At 37.7% G+C, this 20843-nt stretch overlaps 1 protein-coding gene across 1 annotated transcript; it reads right to left on the bottom strand.

Moving 5' to 3' along the window:
* Positions 1–13213: 13213 nt before the first annotated feature.
* Positions 13214–19925, bottom strand: LOC107818606 (protein ABA AND ROS SENSITIVE 1). The gene is made up of 9 exons (XM_016644644.2): positions 19798–19925; positions 19168–19250; positions 17386–17485; positions 15991–16207; positions 15180–15477; positions 14262–14337; positions 14122–14168; positions 13823–14017; positions 13214–13716 (listed from the first exon to the last, which is right to left on the bottom strand). The coding sequence occupies exons 2-8, from the start codon at positions 19239–19241 to the stop codon at positions 13837–13839; spliced, it is 993 nt and encodes a 330-aa protein (XP_016500130.1). The 5' UTR covers positions 19242–19250; positions 19798–19925; the 3' UTR covers positions 13214–13716; positions 13823–13836.
* Positions 19926–20843: the final 918 nt, after the last annotated feature.

Genomic DNA, 20843 nt, shown 5'->3' on the forward strand with positions numbered 1-20843 from the left:
GTTTGTTTGAAGTGTGCAAACCTTGTTATCTTTCATCATCCAATGAAAATACAGTTTCCTTTTCATTATCATTCCTGATAGTTTTCTTTTCTTTTTTCTTCTTTTTCTGTACAGTTCTTTTTACGCTGGCTCTAGCGATATGGCATGCATGAGGAATCCTCAGCCCAGTCTTAAAAATCAATCTGGTTCCGAAATAATAATTCAAGAAGTATATTGTGATTATGAATCAGAATATGATGAGGATGAGGCTTTCGAAGAGATTAGTAAAGAGTTAATTCATTTTGAAGAAAAAACCAAACCTAATTTGAGTGATACCGAAGACATCAATCTAGGAGACACAAATAATATCCGAGAAACTAAAATAAGTGTCCACCTCGAACCAAAGATCAGGGAGGAGTTAATTAAAACACTCATTGAATTCAAAGATGTTTTTGCATGGTCATATGATGACATGCCAGGCTTGAGCACTGATTTAGTGGTTCACAAGTTGCCCACTGATCCAATGGTGTCTCCTGTCAAGCAAAAGCTAAGGAAGTTCAAGACTGATATGAGTGTGAAAATTAAAGAAGAAATTACCAAACAGTTGGATGCAAAGGTCATTCGAGTCACTCGGTATCCTATTTCGTTGGCTAATGTCGTTCCTGTGCCAAAGAAAGACAGCAAGATTAGAATATGCGTCGATTATCGCAATCTCAACAAGGCAAGTCCGAAGGATAACTTCCCATTACCCAATATCCATATTTTGATCGATAATTGTGCCAAGCATGAGATAGGATCTTTTGTGGATTGTTATGCCGGGTATCATCAAATTCTAATGGATGAAGAAGATGCAGAAAAGACGGCATTCATCACACCATGGGGAACTTATTGCTACCGGGTAATGCCATTTGGTCTGAAGAACGCCGGGGCAATTTACATGAGAGCAATGACCACGGTGTTTCATGATATGATACATAAGGGATTGAGGTATACGTGGACGATGTAAACATAAAATCAAAGCATCAGGCCAACCACGTTGGGGATTTGAGGAAATTCTTCCTGAGACTTCGCAGGTACAACCTCAAGCTTAACCCTTCCAAATGCGCATTTGGTGTTCCATCTGGAAAGCTGTTGGGATTTTTATAGTCAGTCGGCGAGGCATCGAGCTAGATCCATCAAAGATCAAAGCCATCCAAGAATTGCCACCTCCAAGGAACAAGACTGAAGTAATGAGTTTGTTAGGGAGGTTAAATTACATCAGCAGGTTTATTGCTCAGCTCACGACAACCTATGAGCCTATTTTCAAATTGTTGAAGAAGGATGTTACGGTCAAATGGACCGATGAGTGTCAAGAAGCATTCGATAATATAAAAGGATACTTGTCAAACCCACCCGTGCTGGTTCCGCCAGAGCCAGGAAGACCTTTGATTCTTTACTTGACAGTCTTGGAAAATTCATTTGGTTGTGTACTGGGGCAACATGACCTCACCGGCAGAAAAGAACAGGCCATCTACTACCTTAGCAAGAAGTTCACAGCTTATGAGGTTAAGTATACTCATCTGGAAAGGACATGTTGTGCCCTAACTTGGGTAGCTCAGAAATTGAAACACTATTTGTCATCCTACACTACTTACCTCATTTCGCGTCTGGATCCGTTGAAATATATTTTTCAAAAGCCTATACCAACGGGGAGACTTGCAAAGTGGCAGATATTGCTCACAGAATTTGACATCATCTATGTGACTCGGACTGCAATGAAAGCCCAAGCATTGGCCGATCATTTAGCCGAAAACCCGGTCGACGAGGAGTATGATCCATTGAGAACCTATTCTCCCGATGAAGAAATAATGCATATCGGTGAGATGGAGCAAATTGAAAACCCTGGCTGGAAGCTTTTCTTTGATGGGGCTGCTAACATGAAAGGAGTCGAGATAAGAGCTGTAATTATTTCTGAAACCGGGCATTACTATCCTGTTACGGCTCAACTTCGATTTTATTGCACCAATAATATGGCTGAGTATGAAGCTTGTATTTTGGGGTTAAGACTAGCCGCAGACATGGGCATCTAAGAAATCTTGGTCTTGGGAGATTCGGATCTTCTGGTACATCAAATTCAATGAGAATGGGAAACACGAGACTTGAAGCTCATACCATACCGACAATGCTTACATGATCTTTGCCAACAGTTTCGATCAGTGGAGTTCAGGCATATTCCAAGAATCCATAACGAGGTTGCCGATGCATTGGCTACCCTGGCGTCAATGTTGCACCATCCGGACAAAGCTTATGTGGATCCACTGCATATTCAAGTCCACGATCAGCACGCTTACTGCAACATGATTGAAGAAGAATTTGATGGTGAACCATGGTTCCACGACATCAAGGAGTATATCAGAATGGGGATATATCCAGCACAAGCCACCGGGGATCAAAAGAGAACCATTAGACGGTTGGCAAATGGATTCTTCTTAAGTGGAGGAGTTTTGTATAGAAGAACACCAGACCTTGGATTATTAAGATGCATAGATGCTAAACAAGCCACGACTGTCATGTCTGAAGTACATTCGGGAGTTTGCGGACCCCACATGAGCGGATATGTGTTGGCAAAGAAAATTCTCCGAGTTGGTTACTATTGGCTTACCATGGAGCGAGATTGTATCAGTTTTGTGCGCAAATGTCATCAATGCCAGATACACGGAGATTTGATTCATTCTCCACCATCTGAGTTGCACACAATGTCGGCACCATGGCCCTTCGTCGCATGGGGCATGGATGTCATTGGACCAATTGAGCCGGCAACATCCAATGGGCACAAGTTCATTCTGGTAGCCATTGATTATTTCACCAAATGGGTTGAGGCCAAAACATTCAAATCAGTGACCAAGAAAGTTGTGATCGATTTTGTTCACTCAAATATCATATGTCAATTCGGAATCCCAAAGGTGATCATCACAGATAACGGTGCTAATCTTAACAGTAACTTAATGAGAGAAGTATGTCAACAGTTTAAGATTGTACATCACAATTATACCCCATATCGGCCCAAGGCGAATGGAGCAGTCGAGGCAGCCAACAAAAACATAAAGAAGATACTTCGGAAAATGGTAGAAGGTTCAAGACAATGGCACAAAAAATTACCATTTGCGTTGTTGGGATATCGCACTACTGTTCGCACTTCAGTAGGAGCAACTCTTTATTTGTTGGTATATGGCACTGAGGCGGTAATTCCTGCAGAAGTTGAAATTCCTTCCCTTCGGATTGTCGCCGAAGCTAAGATTGATGATGATGAATGGGTCAAAACCCGTTTGGAACAGTTAAACTTGATTGATGAAAAATGATTGGCAGCAATATGTCATGGCCAATTGTATCAAAGAAGAATAGCAAGAGCATACAACAAAAAGGTGAGTCCCCGAAAGTTTGAAGTGGGTCAACATGTGTTGAAACGTATTCTTCCACATCAGGTTGAAGCAAAGGGCAAATTTGCCCCGAATTGGCAAGGACCGTTCATTGTGACCAGAGTATTGTCCAATGGCGCATTATGTTTAACAGATATTGAAGGAAAATGCATAGACATGGCTATCAATTCTGATGCGGTAAAGAGATATTATGCATGATTTTTCTCTGGTGTAATTATTGAATGTTTGTATTTGGCATTATTTCGAAGATTGGAATGACAAAGGCAATTCGTTCTGCTAGCTAAACACCGTACCCTTTGTTTCCCCTTTGAGCCACATTTGTTTCTTTCCTACCCTATTTTGGAATCAATGAAAAAAATTATCATTATTATTGGAGTGAACTACGTTTGACCTGATTCCTCAAAGAGGATACGTAGGCGTCTCACGGCTCGGTCATAGGGTGCATAATATGCATAATGTGCATAAAATGAAACATCAAGAGACCCCCAATCAAGAAACTGGGGCAGGGATTGTATTGGCAATAAGAAAAATGATTCCAAGAGTTGTAATTTTTAAACCCATATCAAAATTGTTTAACTTTTGATACCCTTTCATTCCAACCACATACCAAAAGACCTTTCGATCAATCTTAGAAAAATGCCGAGTCAAGCAAATGGAGATGGTTCATAACACTCAGGTCCAAACAAGAAAAGCAATGAAGATGAGAGAGTCTTATAGGTGAAAACCCGCACGGGCACCATGAGACGACGGAAGCTAAGAGAAAGTAAAATGAGAGAGTCTTATAGGTGAAAACCCGCACGGGCACCATGAGATGACGAAAGCTGAGAGAAAGTAAAATGAGAGAGTCTTATTGGTGAAAACCTTCGCAGGCACCATAAGGCGAAAAGGAATTAAGAAATAAATAAATGAGGAAGGTTTGTAGGTGAAAACTCTTTAAGATACTGCAAGTCGGACAAGGTCTGTAAAAAAGTAAAATTGGGTTGTGGAAATTTTGGGAAAGCAAAGTGAAACAATTGAAAAGGAGATTGGCTAAAAGACTGGGCTGATTAATCCAAAATGCATACCCTGATTATTGGTGCCAGTAACTCCAATCAGATAAGTTCCTTATTCCTTCTCCAACAGTCATCCAAATTTGGATTTTCCTTTTCATTCTTAATTGTCAAAATCATCATGTTTCGTCACTAATAATCTTACTCTTCTAAAGCTTTTGAGGTAAGTTTCGTTCCAAACAAATAAAAAGGAATGTCAAGGTATACTACCAAGATTCAAGATTGCATAATGCAAAATACGGCCACGAGAGGCGGGAAGTAATAGGATGAAAATAAGATATGGTTGTGAGAAAAGTTGAATCAAAAAAGTGGTTCAGAAATGTCAGGAGAGACATATGATTACAATTGAAAGGGTTTGAAGTGAAAACAACAGTTAGGGATCCTACGGTTAAGGATCAATTACAAGGATAAAGCAGTCTTTTCAACCACTCCAACGCAGTAAAACAGGACAAAGAGAAACCCCACCCTCAGCAAGAATGCCACAACTAACCACCATGCCTTAAATTAACAAAATTTTCTTTGATTTGAAACAGGGGCAAAAACAATATTTGTTTCAGGAAAAACCCGGTGAGGGAAGCAATCAGGCGTCCACCTGGAGAACAAGGAAGAGCAATGGAAGTGTTAGAAATCAGGCGTCCACCTGGAGAACAAGGAAGAGCAATGGAAGTGTTAGAAATCAGGCGTCCACCTGGAGAAAAAGGAAGAACAATGGAAGTATTAGCAGTCAGGCGTCCACCTGGAGAACAAGGAAGAGCAATGGAAGTATTAGCAATCAGGCGTCCACCTGGAGAACAAGGAAGAGCGATGGAAGTATTAGCAATCAGGCGTCCACCTGGAGAACAAGGAAGAACAGTTAAAGTATTAGCAATCAGGCGTCCATCTGGAGAACAAGGAAGAGCAATGGAAGTATTAGCAATCAGGCCTCCACCTGGAGAACAAGGAAGAGCAATGGAAGTATTAGCAATCAGGCGTCCACCTGGAGAACAAGGAAGAGCAATGGAAGTGTTAGAAATCAGGCGTCCACCTGGAGAACAAGGAAGAGCAATGGAAGTGTTAGAAATCAGGCGTCCACCTGGAGAACAAGGAAGAGCAATGGAAGTATTAGCAATCAGGCGTCCACCTGGAGAACAAGGAAGAGCGATGGAAGTGTTAGCAATCAGGCATCCACCTGGAGAACAAGGAAGAGCATTGGAAGTATTAGCAATCAGGCGTCCACCTGGAGAACAAGGAAGAGCGATGGAAGTATTAGCAATCAAGTGTCCACCTGGAGAACAAGGAAGAACAGTTGAAGTATTAGCAATCAGGCGTCCACCTGGAGAACAAGGAAGAGCAATGGAAGTATTAGCAATCAGGCGTCCACCTGGAGAACAAGGAAGAGCAGTTGAAGTATCAGCAATCAGGCGTCCACCTGGAGAACAAGGAAGAGCGATGGAAGTATTAGCAATCAGGCGTCCACCTGGAGAACAAGGAAGAGCAGTTGCAGTATCAGCAATCTGGCGTCCACCTGGCAAACAAGGAAGAGCGATGAAAGTATTAGCAATCAGGCGTCCACCTGGAGAACAAGGAAGAGCAGTTGAAGTATCAGCAATCAGGCGTCCACCTGGAGAATAAAGGAATACAAGTCAAACTTTAAGTGATCAGGAGCCCCCCTGAAGAACAGAATGACATTTTACTTTTGACATTGCTGGTTGGAGTCAAGAGCCCGCCCATATAATAGAGAAGTACACCTAGAGTCAATAAAGCAGAGGAATCCAACCGATTCCCTAGAGGGAAACAACAAGAATCCCAAACAGAGGAAGGAAGTACATGACACAATGAAAAACAATGCGAAAAAAATAAGCAGTTCGAGATCGGTGGTCAAAGGAGAATACGAAACAAATCGGAAGCAAAGGATACCAAAGAGTCACCAAGACATCAAAGCAACAAGAAGCGCAAGGGCATGATCTAGATAAGATTTTGTAATTCATATAACATGTTCTAGTCTAGCTTTTTGTTTTCTTTAAGCAGGGTGTAATAAGGAGGTCAACAAACAGTAAAAGCAGCACGCAACAGCAGTAACAGCAAAAAAGCAATCCCATGGTAGTCCCAGCTACCAAAACTTCCCGAACTACATTGACCTGATTCCTTTATAGCCAAGGATATGTAGGAAACCTTTGAAGCAGAGGTTCGGTCAAATCTTTCAAAAAACGCTTCCCACGGAGTATCCAAACAGGCAAAAATCGCTCGTATCCGCTCACTTTATCTTTGCACGAAAACTCTTCGAATTTTCGGACAAAGAGGGGCAGCTATGAGCACGTGATTTTTGCCTCACAAGAATTACTCCAAAAGAAATCACAAATAATATTTTTTATGCAATTTTGAATTTTTCGTGGCATTTTATTTGTGCATGATTGTTTTATTTTTAATAGGGAAAAATATAAAAAATAGTAATATAGGTACATGTGCATTTAGGAATTAATGTTGCATTTTTATAATTAATTAATCCTGGGTTTTTATAAAAGGATAAAATAAAATAAAAAAAAATATATTTAGGAATTAAATAAACCATAGTTGCTTTTAAAAGAGGGAAAAATCGCAAAAAATATGTCTATGTGTTTCTTGCCATTGTGTTTAATTTTTTTAATTAGAGCATTAATTATCATGGGTGTTAAATAATATGTGTTTAATTTTACTTTATTTTTATTTATTTTTAAAAGGAAAATAGGAAATGAGTCATAAATCAGACTTGGACCGAAATCCAGGCCCAAACCAAATTAACCCCTTCACACCCCAACCCAGACACCCTTTTGCCCGGTCCAAATCTCATAAGACATCCGAGCGACGTCGTTTCAGCAGGCGATCAATCGCGGCCATTGATCCTGCATGATCCAACGGCTCAAAGGCCATCTCCTTTACCCACTCCCTGGCCCGACCCGTTGCCCGATTCAAACCAGCACCCAGTTACAACCAAACGACATCGTTCCCCTCATACGAATTGATCCAGGCCTTTGATCTCCGTTGATCTAACGGCCATGGTCCATCCACCTCACCCGTATATAAGTCATAAACCATACCCCACGCCCCCTAGGCCATACCCCCCCATTTCCCCTTCGTCTCTGATGTTCAGAGACCAGATCAAACCCCGTCTGTAACCACCGTCAACCACCCACCGGAAATCGCCTCACGGCGGTTCAGATGGTTCAAATGACCCCATCTTAACACCCTCGACTCTTCTTAACCTCCCCGTTCCAAATCCATAACCCATATCCCTCGAATCAGGCCCCAACGTCTCGAATCTTCGATCGAAGGTTGGCCTGAAAACCCAACCGTCTCTGATGGCTTCCAAATCAACACCATAGCTTCTCCTGACTACCCTCGTCATAGATCCGGTAATGGCTTAGGTCAAATCCTCCTAGAACTGCTCGAATCTTCATTCGAAGATTCGAGTCAAACAGGAACTGCCCAGATCCTTTTCAAATTCGTACTAAATGACCCCTAAGCCTCCCTCACCCCTAAGTCATCCTTAGTTCCCTTCAAATCTGCCCAGAATTGGTCAAACCCTAAATCTGAGAAAAAATGAAACCCTAAAATGCCAAATCGTGGAATTTGTCCAATTAAACGAGGGATTGAGGTCTAAGAGACTTTAATCGAGGTATTCTCAATTGAGAATACTTCGAATAAAGTCTATTCAACCTCAAAAGGTCCGAATCCAAGTTAAGCATGTGTCCGTATGAATTCTGAAGGTTGGAGGTATTTTTCCTTTTTCTTTTCCTGTGTTTATGGTTTTGTTTATCCATATATTTGTGTAGTTTAGTTTTGATTAATTGTCCACATTTTTCAAATCATCTTTTCAGTCCCAGTATCCCTCTTATTTGTTTGAATTTGTTTATGTTCTTTGTTGTGAATAGTCATATGATGTGTAATCAATTCGGATAAGTTCTTGTCAATGCCGATTGAAATTGCCTGATTATTTATAGACTGATTGTTGACAATTATTGTAGATAATCAGTTGATTAGTGCTCGTCAATCAAATCATTCTTGTTTGAAAATCAATAAGTTCGTCAAAAGGATGTTGTGTATGTTGATCTCTAGGAAATTAGTTTCAGGGCATTGTCAATGTGCTGACAATGTTCCTGCATTGATGTGGATTTTGATTCAAGTTTCCATTTCAGCTTCAGTGATTATTTCGAGTTCTGTGTGATGTAATGTGATGTTTGGTTTGAATTCAGTTTTACAAGTGTTGATTAGATATAATTGGGTTAGAAGGTTGCATTTTCAGTTAAGATTCAGTCCAAAATTTGTTGTTGTTGGTAAAAGCTGCAGTTTAAGGGTATTGCAGGGGGCAATCTGGGAATGAGACAGATGAGGATAATACTTTGGTTTAGTGCTTTGTTAAATAGGGTATTAATTAATGCAATAATGGGGGACAAAGGGAATTGGGAGTGCTGAAAATAAGGGAAAAGGTATCCTTAGTGGCTGATTGATTAGAAAAGCAGTTTTAGTGTTATTTGAGTGGAAATTTTCTGATTTTAAAAGAAAGGGGCCAGGCAGCATTTAAGGGAGGGGGCAGACTTGTATAAGAAGGGGGTTAGGGACTGATTTCAAAAAAAAAAAAGAACCAGATAGAGAGGAGAATAACAAAAGAGGAGGAACAGATCTGAAAAAACAGATAGAGAGAAAGAGAGCTGAAAAATCAGTAGAGAAAACAAGAAAAGATAGACAGAGAAAAGAAACAGAAAAAAAAATAGAGCACACACACACACACAGAATCTGAAACAGATAGAGAAGAAAGAAAGAAAATCAGAAACATAGTTTTCCTTGAATCTGTCCGGGTTTGTTTGTTGATATTTTTTGGTTTAAGTCTGAAATTTCCTAAGATTCCTGCTACTGTGCGTCTGGGTTTCACGGGTCTTGTTGTTTTGCTCAAATCTGCTGAGTCATTGGCATTTTCTGTGGGTTTTTGTTGTTGCTGCTACTGCTGAACTTTACCTCTTTTACCCTCGTTTCCAGGTACATATCTGTAAACTCATGTCATGAAAAGCTTCAACATTGCAAGTAAATGAAGTTTGGAATTACAATTATGTCTTCTACTCATTTAAATTTATTAGTTTAAGTTTCACTTTTGTTTTAGTTGGTTAATATAGTATTATACTTGACATGATAAACTATTAGCAAATTGACCTTTTGAAGTAGTAAATTCTACGATAATCTTATTTATTTTGAAGTTTAGTGATGACATTTATTGTTTGAATTGTCGAGAATAGGGAACATGGCAGAAAGTTGGCCATTAATTAAATTTTGTGACATTGTTGGCTAAGTATAGGATAGTATGGAAATATCAAGAAACTACATTACTAGCATATCTCATCCAATATTCGATTTTGTTTAAAGCTAGATGATGAAAGTTGTATTTTGTTCGTACATTGCGTGGTAACGGTTATGTGCATAACCATGGTGAGAGGTGAATTGATATAATTCGTTACGTTTACGATGTTGGAATATTATGAATGGTTCAGATTGTATACCTACGTTACATGTAATGTCATTTTATTAAATCAATTTGTAAATTAGTTTTTTTTCCTTAACAACAAATGGACCATTTATTTTAGGAATGCGATCAATTCATTTTCTTAAAAATAGTATATAAAATAATGCAACAATTTTTTTTATAAAGTGTAGATTTAGTATTTGTGAATAGCTTGTATAAGCCGAGATAAAGAAAATTGGTTTAGTTTATCTATCCCAAATTCAATCATTGTAGGCAAATTAACCAAATAATTTGACCTTTGGACTAAAAACTAGTTGTGTAAAAGGTTGGATTTGTAAATACTAAAATGCAACATTGAAGTCATAGATATACAAAAATAGAGTTCGCTCTAAATATAACAATGAAAATTCTTCGAAAACTATTAGTTTGTTTATCAAATTAATTCTTTTCCTAGTTTTGCACGTAATTCGCTTTTTGGGTATACGAATATTGTATTCACAATAAAAATGGTAGTTTTAGTTACACGTTGTTTGTTTTTCATATCATTAATTCTTTAAATTTAAATAGTTTTGAGGTATATAATTCATACGCGTAAAATATAACTTGCGGTCAACACCTAATAAATTTTGAATTCTTTTCAAGAAATTTGGAGGCGTCCAAATCAGTGATTTCTCATGACTTTCATATTTAAGAATAGGGGGATATAATAAACACTTGAAGAAATTTTATACTACCATCAAGAATATTTTTGTGAAACTAGGGATACGTTCGCGTGACCTAATTACATTTTCTAAAAGCAATTCGGATTATGCGTTCGCGCAACTTCGAGCAAACTTTTAATAAAAAGGGGTTCTTCGGAGAATCTTAAATTAATTTCATATAACCCGAGATGTGCAGTTCACTATTTGATCATACAAGAGTGACGAATGTTCTTAATTTTATTTTAAGCATAATTTCGAACATAAGTTTTTTTATAAAAATAAAAAATAAAAAAAATATATATTATCAATCTTATTGTGTACACGTATGCGTGACACGATTCTTTACATTTAGAAAAAATATAATACGAATATACATACGCGTGATTCGTTTCAAGAAAAGTCTATAAGTATAAACAATCTAAACAAAAGCGGTAATAAAATCAGGCAACAGGAAAAAATGTATCTAGAGATAATTAAGCCAAGTATAAAAACTGTTAAGCGACCGTGCTAGAACCACGAGATTCGGGAATGCCTAACACCTTCTCCCGTATTAACAGAATTCCTTACTCAGATTTCTGGTAAGCAGAATGACAAACAGAGTCATATTCTCCTCGATTCGGGATTAAAACTAGTGACTTGGGACGCCATAAAATTCCCAGGTGGCGACTCTGAAATAAATAAGCAAATCCCGTTCCGACTGTCCTTCAATTGGAGAAAACTCCTTCACCCCTCGCGGTGGTGGAAAAAGGAGGTGTGACAATAAGTACCATATTAATGAAAATATAGAGAAGAAGAGACAGTACAAAAAAGCTATATAAAAGCAAAATAAAAACAAGACAATAAGGTGATCAACAATGAAAGAAAACAATGGTTAGTCATAAAAACCTGCTACCAATATAAAGCGAGACTACGTGTCAATACTACTGTTATGAACACTCTATACTACCTACTCTACTACCCTAATGCATGACCTCCATATCTTCCTATCAAGGGTCATGTCCTCGGTCAGCTGAAGCTGCACCATATCTTGCCTAATCACCTCTCCCCACCTCTTCTTTGGCCTACCTCTACCTCTCTGTAAGCCCTCCAAATATCAACCTCTCACACCTCATCACCGGTGCGTTTGTGCTCCTCCTCCTCACATGACCAAACCACCTAAGCCGCGCTTCCCCCATCTTGTCCTCAATAGGGGCCAGACTCACCTTGTCGCTAATAACCTCATTTTTGATCTTATCTAACCTGGTGTGCCCGCACATCCATCTCAACCTCATCTCTGGTACCTTCATCTTCTGGACATGAACGATCTTGGTTGGCCAACACTCAGCCCCATACAACATCGTTGGTCTAGCCACCACTCTATAGAACTTACCCTTAAGTTTCGGCGGAACCTTCTTGTCGTACAAAATACCGGAAACGAGTCTCAATTTCATCTATCACGCCCCAATACGATGTGTGACATCTCCATCATTCTTCCCACCCCCCTGAATAATAGACCCAAGTTACTTAAAACTTCATCTCTTAGAGATGACCTGCGAGTCCAGCCTCACCTCCCCTTCCTCTCCTTGAGTCTCGCCACTGAACTTACATTCCAAATATTCTGTCTTAGTCCTGCTTAACTTGAAACCTTTAGATTCTAGGGTCTGCCTCCATACCTCTAATTGCGCGTTCACACCGTCTCGCGTCTCATCGATCAGTACAATATCATCTACAATTAGCATGCACCACGACACCTCCCTTGGATGTGGCGCGTCTGTACGTCCATCACCATAGCAATGTATTAGGAGAAAAAGAAAAAAAATTTGAACCAAAATGGAATAACACAAAGTGGCCTTTAGTTGAAAATTTCTTTTTTTTGTTTCATGTGGATTTCCCAATAACGTATTCAGAAAAAGACCACTTATCCTTCGGACGCCGTAATATAGACTATAGAGTATGTGGTATTATTAAACCATAATCTTTTTTATGCTAAACACTTATTCGCATCTAATACTTACCTCAAATTATATTAACTTATGGTTAAGTAATTTCATGAGGTAAGAACATATATGTAAGTTAACTATAATTAAATGATAAAAGTTTATGCACAAACATATATCATGCATCTTTTGATGTAAAATCAAGCATACATAACTATAAAATACAACCTCTAATGAGCAGAAATTCTAGCTAGACTACATAATATCCTATCCTTTAGTGTGAGAATCGTCCTTTTTCTATGATCCTAAAAATTCTACAGATTTTTTAAACAATTAAGAAAGCAAATTCACTAAACTATCCAAAATGCAAACCTCAATGTGATGTTTTTCAATATATTAACTTTTTGACCACTTTAATGTTTTCTACTTCTATCATCAATATATTATACAAGTCAAATTAACGTACTGCACCTGTACCCAGTTAAAACACGTAATATTGTTCAAATTGTTAGCACCAAGACTCAAATAATCCGAATTTAATTCGTTTGACCAAAGCTTAAATTCGAACAGGAATTAGTTCATGATTAAACACAACCTAAATGATATAAACATATTACCAAACTGTCTAAAACTAAAAGAGCAAGCCCTTTAGTATTAGCTGATTGAATAATTACTAGTTCTAATCTTTGGGCTGCAAATTTTTTGGCTACCGCTTCACCATTGCATAACAATGACAGTAACTTGCAGGCACAATTTAAGAAACCCTATAACAGAGTACAGAAAATTTCTTTCACAACACAGCATGACTATACTTTTCTGTTCCATTCTCGGCTTGTTTAGCACAGTGGCATCCAAAAGGACAACTCTGGTGCCAACTTTAACTATGTCCATCTTCAAAAGGAGTTGCCTCAAGTTCATTACTCAAGCCTAAATGTAACCTAAGTACAGCTCTTTTCTCAACAACCGCATTACTCTTTGACAACAGAGTACCCAAATGAATTTGGTTCATTGTTCCTATTTACTTGCAGGAGCAGGCAAAATCCTAGTTTGCAGGTCAAAGAAAAAGTCATAGTTCCATATCAGCTCATGGAAATTGCAGCACAGAAACTCAATGCTCATCCTGCATTCACTGTGTTGAACCAAAAAATCTTCAGTTCAAGGAACAAGTGATTCAGAAAACCTTGTTACCTACAGTCAAAAGGACAAATATTTAGCATGGGAGCAACCAAACTACTCCAGAGACACACGGTCAGAATATGACGGTGAGGGAGAGACTAGAGAGAATGTGTCCTACCAGCAGAAGCACCTTCACAAATGTTTAGCCCTCCAGTCCACGGTAAGATTCTCATCACTGTCACCATCACTTGATGATTCATCATCACTGGACTCCTTATCTACAACCTTATTTTCTTTGCTGCCTAACGAAGAATTAGCAGCCTTAAGTTCCATCTTCTTCCTCCTCAACATCTCCAGTCTTTCCCGATAGCCCCTGAAGTCATGCAAGATAAAAGTTTATTAACTTTGGACCATGTAAACAAAATATAGCAAAATTTTCAAAAAGGAGAAAATCATTTCGTCATTTGAGAAACTGACCTCTGTTCAACAGCTACTTCCTCTTCAATCATTTCTGCAGCATCAACCTGCAATATAAATGGCAAAGTGGGTCGATAAATGGGTTAATAAGATAAAAAATTCACAGATGGCTCAACAACTATTTTGTAATAAAAGATGACCTCTTCTTCTTCTAAACGGTTGTCAACCTCTTTTAAGTCTTCTTGGATTAACTTCTCAAATTCTTTGTACTCATCCCTGCAATGAAGTCATTAGAGTCAAGGTCAACTTTGTCTGGAGGAGGAAACATATTGGGTTGGGGGGGGGGGGGTAAGTGTGGGGGGGGGGGGTTCCACAAGGACTGAGACTAGATTAGTTATGCCACTGAAAGAACACAGTAGTCATATAAAAAGTAAGATGATTTATCTACTCCAAAATGTGAATGAGCTGATGAAAAAACAGAGAGAATAAATTTACTTTCTGATGCAACAGCTATATTTTGATTACATCCAAATCAATAAAATCAAAGACTTCATATGCCAATTAGCTTCAGCTATTGCACGACACAACCATGACCACTACACATTTCCAGACTGTCCACAGAATAAAGCGCACCGGGAAGCAGTTCAACTGCACCACTGAACCATGACTGTTACAGCAACTAATTAGAAGTAATCGTGATGAAGCTGGAGGTAGTGGTGCTGTAGCCTGCAATTCAGGAGAACATGAATACTATTTCGAAAGTTGGAGGAATAAATGGAAGAAACATGAGCCTTATAGCTCTTATGACTCTGAAAGAGAGCAGCATCCGACAATATCCTGCATCTATATTGCCAGCATAACGTGGTGCTTCTCCTCTGGATATCCTATTCATCTAGGGTAGCAATTTACTTTCTGGTTCAGGCTACTCATTTGGATATTCTATTCATATAGAGTAGCAATTGGCTTTCTGTTCAGGTTAAAGAGACAGCAGGACAAGACATGAAAGATCCCATCTGAGGTCGAAGGTATTAAAAAAAAGGAAAACAGTTGAAGACACAACAATCAAAGAGTAAGAAACTAGGCTGCTTAGCAAGCGATATCAAGTTATCAAATCTTACTTGACATCTGGTTTGACTGGTGTAATACCACGAGCACGTAAGTCAGCATCTTTGTTATCAAAGAAACCTGCAGGGAGAGCTCCTTTGACCTGCTTAGCATCTGAACCAGAACTCAGTTTTGACATTGGCCCATTTTCACCAGATCGCTGATTTTCTGTGCTTCTAGTGTCAGCATTCTTGGAAGAAGATAAGCCCTGCATGCTAGACCTTGACAACGACGTTTCCTCCACTTCAGTTTGATCTGAAACTGGAGCATGTCTGTTTGATACGTGGTCTCCCAACCTAGCCGAATCTTTCTCTGAAACACAAATATATAGATAAGGCATCCATGAAAATGAGAGCAAGATAAACTTTTATATTGCAATACCATGTCTTCATTACTGTAGAATAATATTTTTAGGGTAGGGGATACCAAGTCCTCATTACAAAGTATATATCAAATCAGAAATATCATTGTATATCTAAGTCTTCCATACAAAGTACAGAGAGGCAGAATCAGGCACGCCAAAAGCAGCAAAATTACTGATTTCTCTACCTATCGTTCCACCTTTTCTCTCCTTCTCTCATTGCAAATACGTTCTTCCTTTAAAGCAGATATTAAACAAAATATACACAAAATGGACCCAACAAAGACTCACCATACAGCCAATGTGCATGGATTTTATGATTAACACTTGCAAAATCTTAGAATGTCTTGTTTTTTTTCAATATCATGGAATGCATTGAAGACAGTGTCATGCTTCAATCACTGTTTAAATTTTCTATACGGAAACCTTCTAAGAAAAGGTAAATTCCCACAGAAGCACCTTACCAATTTTTGGCCTCTTTGTCTCTTGATTATCAAAAAAATTGGGAGGAAGCATAGATGATGCACGAGGCTTGGACAATCCAACAGAAGCTTCAGGTTCTTTACGGCTTACGCCCTCAGGAAGTTCAGACTTGGGTTTAGGCAACTCCTTTGGAGGCTCGCTTCTTACAGTGTTTGGGCTTTTCACTGCAGCAGCATTAGCTTTGAGATTATTTATGGCCTGTACAAAACATCAGAATCTGTCTAAGCAGGGAAGAGTACAGCACAGACCTCACATGTGATATCTAAAGGAGAAAACAAGAGATGAATAGCAAGAACTAAGGAAGTCCTTAGAAAGCACACCAAAGGTTACATAACACGTGCATGAAGCTTAGATGACCAGCAGAAAACTCGTACAAATTAGTTGAACCCAGCCCTTATGAGTTCTTCCCTTTTAGCTAAAAATTCAAATATTTCTACTTCGTACCTATGTGAGGCTAGTCTGATAGGATTTTTGTCTTAGACTGCTAGTGGTTAATGTTGTGTCTTACTACTCTTCCGTTTTTCATAGTGCTTGGTCTTTTTACTGGCTATCGCTTTTGCGTTTCATCTATTTTCTGGTTTTTACGATGTTGTTATTATTCATTTGGTCTCTGTTGGCGATACTAATATTGTCTCTTTTCGTCTTCTTGAGTCGAGGGTCTTTTAGAAACAACCTCTCTACACCCTCGGGGTGGGAGTAAGGTCTACATACACACTACCCTCCCCGGACCCCACTTGTGAGATTTTATTAGGTCGTTGTTGTTGTCAACTATAGTAAGCCCCCTGACCCAAAAAAAAAACCCAAAAAGGCATTATAATTCCTCCCCAATCAACCTTCCTACATTAGATTCACAACACATTGTTCCAATCAATTCCTATTCCTTTTGCTTCCTGTACCGGCATGCCACTTGAAATGCCTTTTTCATTTTCAATGAACCCAGAGCAACTTCTACAATCACAAAGCAAAAGTAAATTTAGACCATCCCAAAACTATGAGTTCTTGATGAAAACGTAAACTAGCCATATGGCCAATTGAGAATTATGAAGGACAATGATCCCTTTATTAGAAAAAGAAGCAAACTGATGACTTCAAAGCTGACAAGTCTGGCATGGCCTTGTGGAACCTACTTTACCTGATGCTTATACTCGAACAAAAAACATACCTCAAGCTAAAAACAAAAGGCGAAAGGATATGCTCATGTTAATATACAAATGGCTTAATGTGTTCATCTTAGCATGATCGAAAGCACCTTTTTCTTAAAGAAGTGCGAATGACCACATCGTGACTATTTTACTGAGCTTGGACTAGCATGCACCAAATTCCAGTATGCAAAAAGTTAAGACCAAATTCCAGTATGCAAAAAGTTAAGATCCTACCTCATGATGTTTACGAGAAGCTTGATGTCCAGGCCACTGTGATTCAGATTTCAGAACAATGTCACACACTCTACATACAGGCTGATCGTGCTCATTGTACCTGTGCTATACATTAGACATGATTTGAGAGTGAGAATCAGAAAAAGCTAGTGCCTACAACTCTACAGTAGACAATGCACCTTTAACTAGGACTGTAAATACAAAACTGTGTTAAGTATAGATCGCAATCATGTCCAATCATGTAAAAGATCAAATACAACAAATAGTATATTTATATCACATCCGAATGCAGATAAAACTTCCCATCTTGAAAAATAAAAGTAGTTTACATCAAAACCAAGAACACACGCAGATGCTGATTTGGTAATTAAACAAGGATGACAACAACTGGAGTTATAGATGAAAGCATTAGGCTAAATTTTAGAAGCCAAGATCTTGCTATAACTATCAATAGCATTGAGTTTCCAGATGCTCAATCTATCTTTGGATGGCAAAAACATTTCAGAAAGCTTGTTGTCATACATGAATTTTTTAAAGGGCATATAGCAGGGACTTTAGTCATTTTTCGATAACAGAGAACTACCCAAGGGCTATTGGCGCACGGTTCGAAACTTGGTAAGTAATGGACTCGCACCTCTATCCTTCTCCACTTAAATATACTTAAATACAGGTTCTTATCAAGAATCCAACATGTGATGTGTGCCTAACCCACATATCACGCCTTGCTCCCTTACAACTAGACCCCTATCAGGGACTTAATAAGAAAATGGACATTCTCTTTTGGAATGAAAATAAGAAAATGGACCTTGGACCTAACTCAACCCAATAGGGCGTTGTCAATGGCTCATTTAAGGCGCGCTTAATCCCTGAAGCTTAGAAAATATCAGGGAGGGCATTTCGCCTCGCTTAAGCTGTGCTTCAGTCTAGGCAAGGTACTAAGGTGTGCGCATTCATTGCCCATGAGTTCTATCTTGGACCGAGCGGTGCTAAACACCAAATATAATCGGCAAATAAGTGTAATAGATGTTAAGGAAAATGTTATGAATGAAATTTCTTACTTTTCTCTAAAATTTTATATATATATAGGGGTTAGTGTTGTCAAAGGCGAAAAACTCTGAAAAGCGCTTCAGGTCTATTGGGCTTTGAGCACAATTTAAGTATGCGCTTTAGTTAAAAAAAAAAAAAAGGGTGCAATAAATAAAGTGTGCATATATATATTATTTTTTTTATTTTTTTTCATTCTCAACAAAAAAAATACTCCCTTCGTTTCAATTTATGTGAACATATTTCTTTTTTAGTCCGTGCCAAAAAGAATGACCCCTTTCCTTATTTGGAAACAATTTACCTTTACACAAAGATTTATAGCCACACGTAATATATGTGCCTCATTTTAGACCACAACATCAAAAGTCTTCTCTCTTTTCTTAAACTCCATGCCCAGTCAAATGAGTTCACACAAATAGAAATGGAGGGAGTATATATATGTATGCACACTTTATTTATTGCACCTTTTTTTTTAACTAAAGCGCATACTTAAATTGTGCTCAAAGCCCAATAGACCTGAAGCGCTTTTCAAAGTTTTTCGCCTTTGACAACACTAATCCCAAAAGCTAGTTCATCAGTTGAAGATTGTCCAAGACAATATAAGGAGACCGAATACCCACCCCACAACCGATTGGGACAAACTCAATAGGACTTTAGTCATTTACTAGCCATAACTTAACACCATGAAATGAAAATAACGAAAAAATACTTTATTGACTCCCTTGTATATAATAATACCTTACAAGAGGGGAATCAATTCGCTTTTGCTTCTGTTCCTTCAGCTTTGCCCGGTATAATGCTCTCTTGTCCATTGCAATATTCTGTGTTAATACAGCACCAAAATCCAGTCAGAATAAAACCCAAAAAACAAATTAATTCAATAACAAAGCACCCGTTTTTTCTAACTTTCATCTGAGAAAAATATACTGTAAATAACTGGCCAGCAAGTTGCAAAGTTTTCACCAAAAAGACAAACAAAAAAAGAACTCCAATTCAGTAAACGAAACACCAAAAAAAAGAATATATATAAAAAAAAAAAAAAAAAAGCTTCAGCTAATTCTCATTTGGAAAATAACAATTGTCTAAATGGCCTGAAAAAATTCAGCAAACCCTTTCTACTTGTAAATACAGTAAGATTTAGTCCAGCTACTCAGAAACCAAAAAGGTAAAAAGAATTAAAATAAACACCTTTTGCTAATTTTCATCTAAGTAAAACAAAAAAGTGCATAAATGCAACAAATTTTCAGCAAAATCCCTGCTCAATTGGGAAACAAAACTAATTATTAAACCTTTTAGCCAACAAAAAGTATGTCCACTTCAACTTCATTGAGCTGAAATTCAGTGCTCAGATTAAAAAAAAATACTTACTTGCAAATACCAGAATCTACGTTAGGGTTAATAGATTATCGCGCTTTTATCTTGTGGGATTCAATTCTCTGCTTCGTAAATTCGAATTGGGTTTTCCTGTTTCTATTTTGGTTCGAGTGAAAGGAGGGGGTGGGGTTAAAATTTGGTTTTGGGGTTCGGTCCCCAACTTATGGAGTGACTTTACATTTAGACCCTCTTGAGTTTTAATTTACCAATTTGACTCTAAATAATAATCACAAGAGGAATTAAGGGAATTTTGTGTGCTTCATATATTTTATACTCCAGTATGAATTTTCAGCTTAGTAACTTTTTTATATTTATGTTATGTTAGTCTAACTTCACTTAATTTCTCATCCAAAAAGAATAAAAAAAACTTTTCAAGTAGTGTAGGAGCATTTTCGACCAAAATAAATGTAAGTATATATTTGTTGAAAATATTATAGCATTCATTTTTCTTTGAAAATTATTTAACTATTCTTCTTCACTTTTATTAATATTCAGCTGAATAATCAAATATACATTTGTACTTGTACTAACTTTAAATTATGTTTTAAATTTTTTATAATAAAATATTAGTATCATATAAACGACACAATGAACCAATAGAATAATATTTTTGAAAAAAGTAAAATTATTAAGTACAGTCAAACTAATTCCTCAAAAACGTATTTTTGTGAAACAACTTAAATAAACATATTTTGAAGAAATTTTTTATGAGGTATCAAAAAAATATTTATACAAACAAATCAACTGAGGGACGAAGAATTTTTGCTCAAAAAAAATATTTAACGTGAATTCATATTAGCAGCTTATTTGGATGGTTGTTACATATAGTTTTATAATATATCGTATCATACTGTATTGTATTGTACCGTATCGTTTGATGAATACAATGTTTGGATAGATTGTGTCGTTTTCCATCGTTTCATGATATCACGCACCAGCAATATGAAGAATAAATTTGCAATATTATAAAAATATTATGATACGGGGTAAGATTACTATATCAAAAATAGGGCAAATAATAAAATAAAATTATTTAATAA

This window comes from Nicotiana tabacum, chromosome 13 (assembly GCF_000715075.1).
Source record: "Nicotiana tabacum cultivar K326 chromosome 13, ASM71507v2, whole genome shotgun sequence".
NCBI lineage: Eukaryota > Viridiplantae > Streptophyta > Magnoliopsida > Solanales > Solanaceae > Nicotiana > Nicotiana tabacum.

Bases quoted from the DNA above. Each gene is read 5' to 3' on its own strand.
- LOC107818606 (XM_016644644.2), bottom strand. From the start codon at position 19,241: ATGGACAAGAGAGCATTATACCGGGCAAAGCTGAAGGAACAGAAGCAA. The intron at 14,169-14,261 runs GTCATCTTTTAT...TTTATATTGCAG, and splicing joins ACCGTTTAGAAGAAGAAGAG to GTTGATGCTGCAGAAATGAT. The intron at 14,018-14,121 runs GTCAGTTTCTCA...GCATGACTTCAG, and splicing joins GAAGTAGCTGTTGAACAGAG to GGGCTATCGGGAAAGACTGG.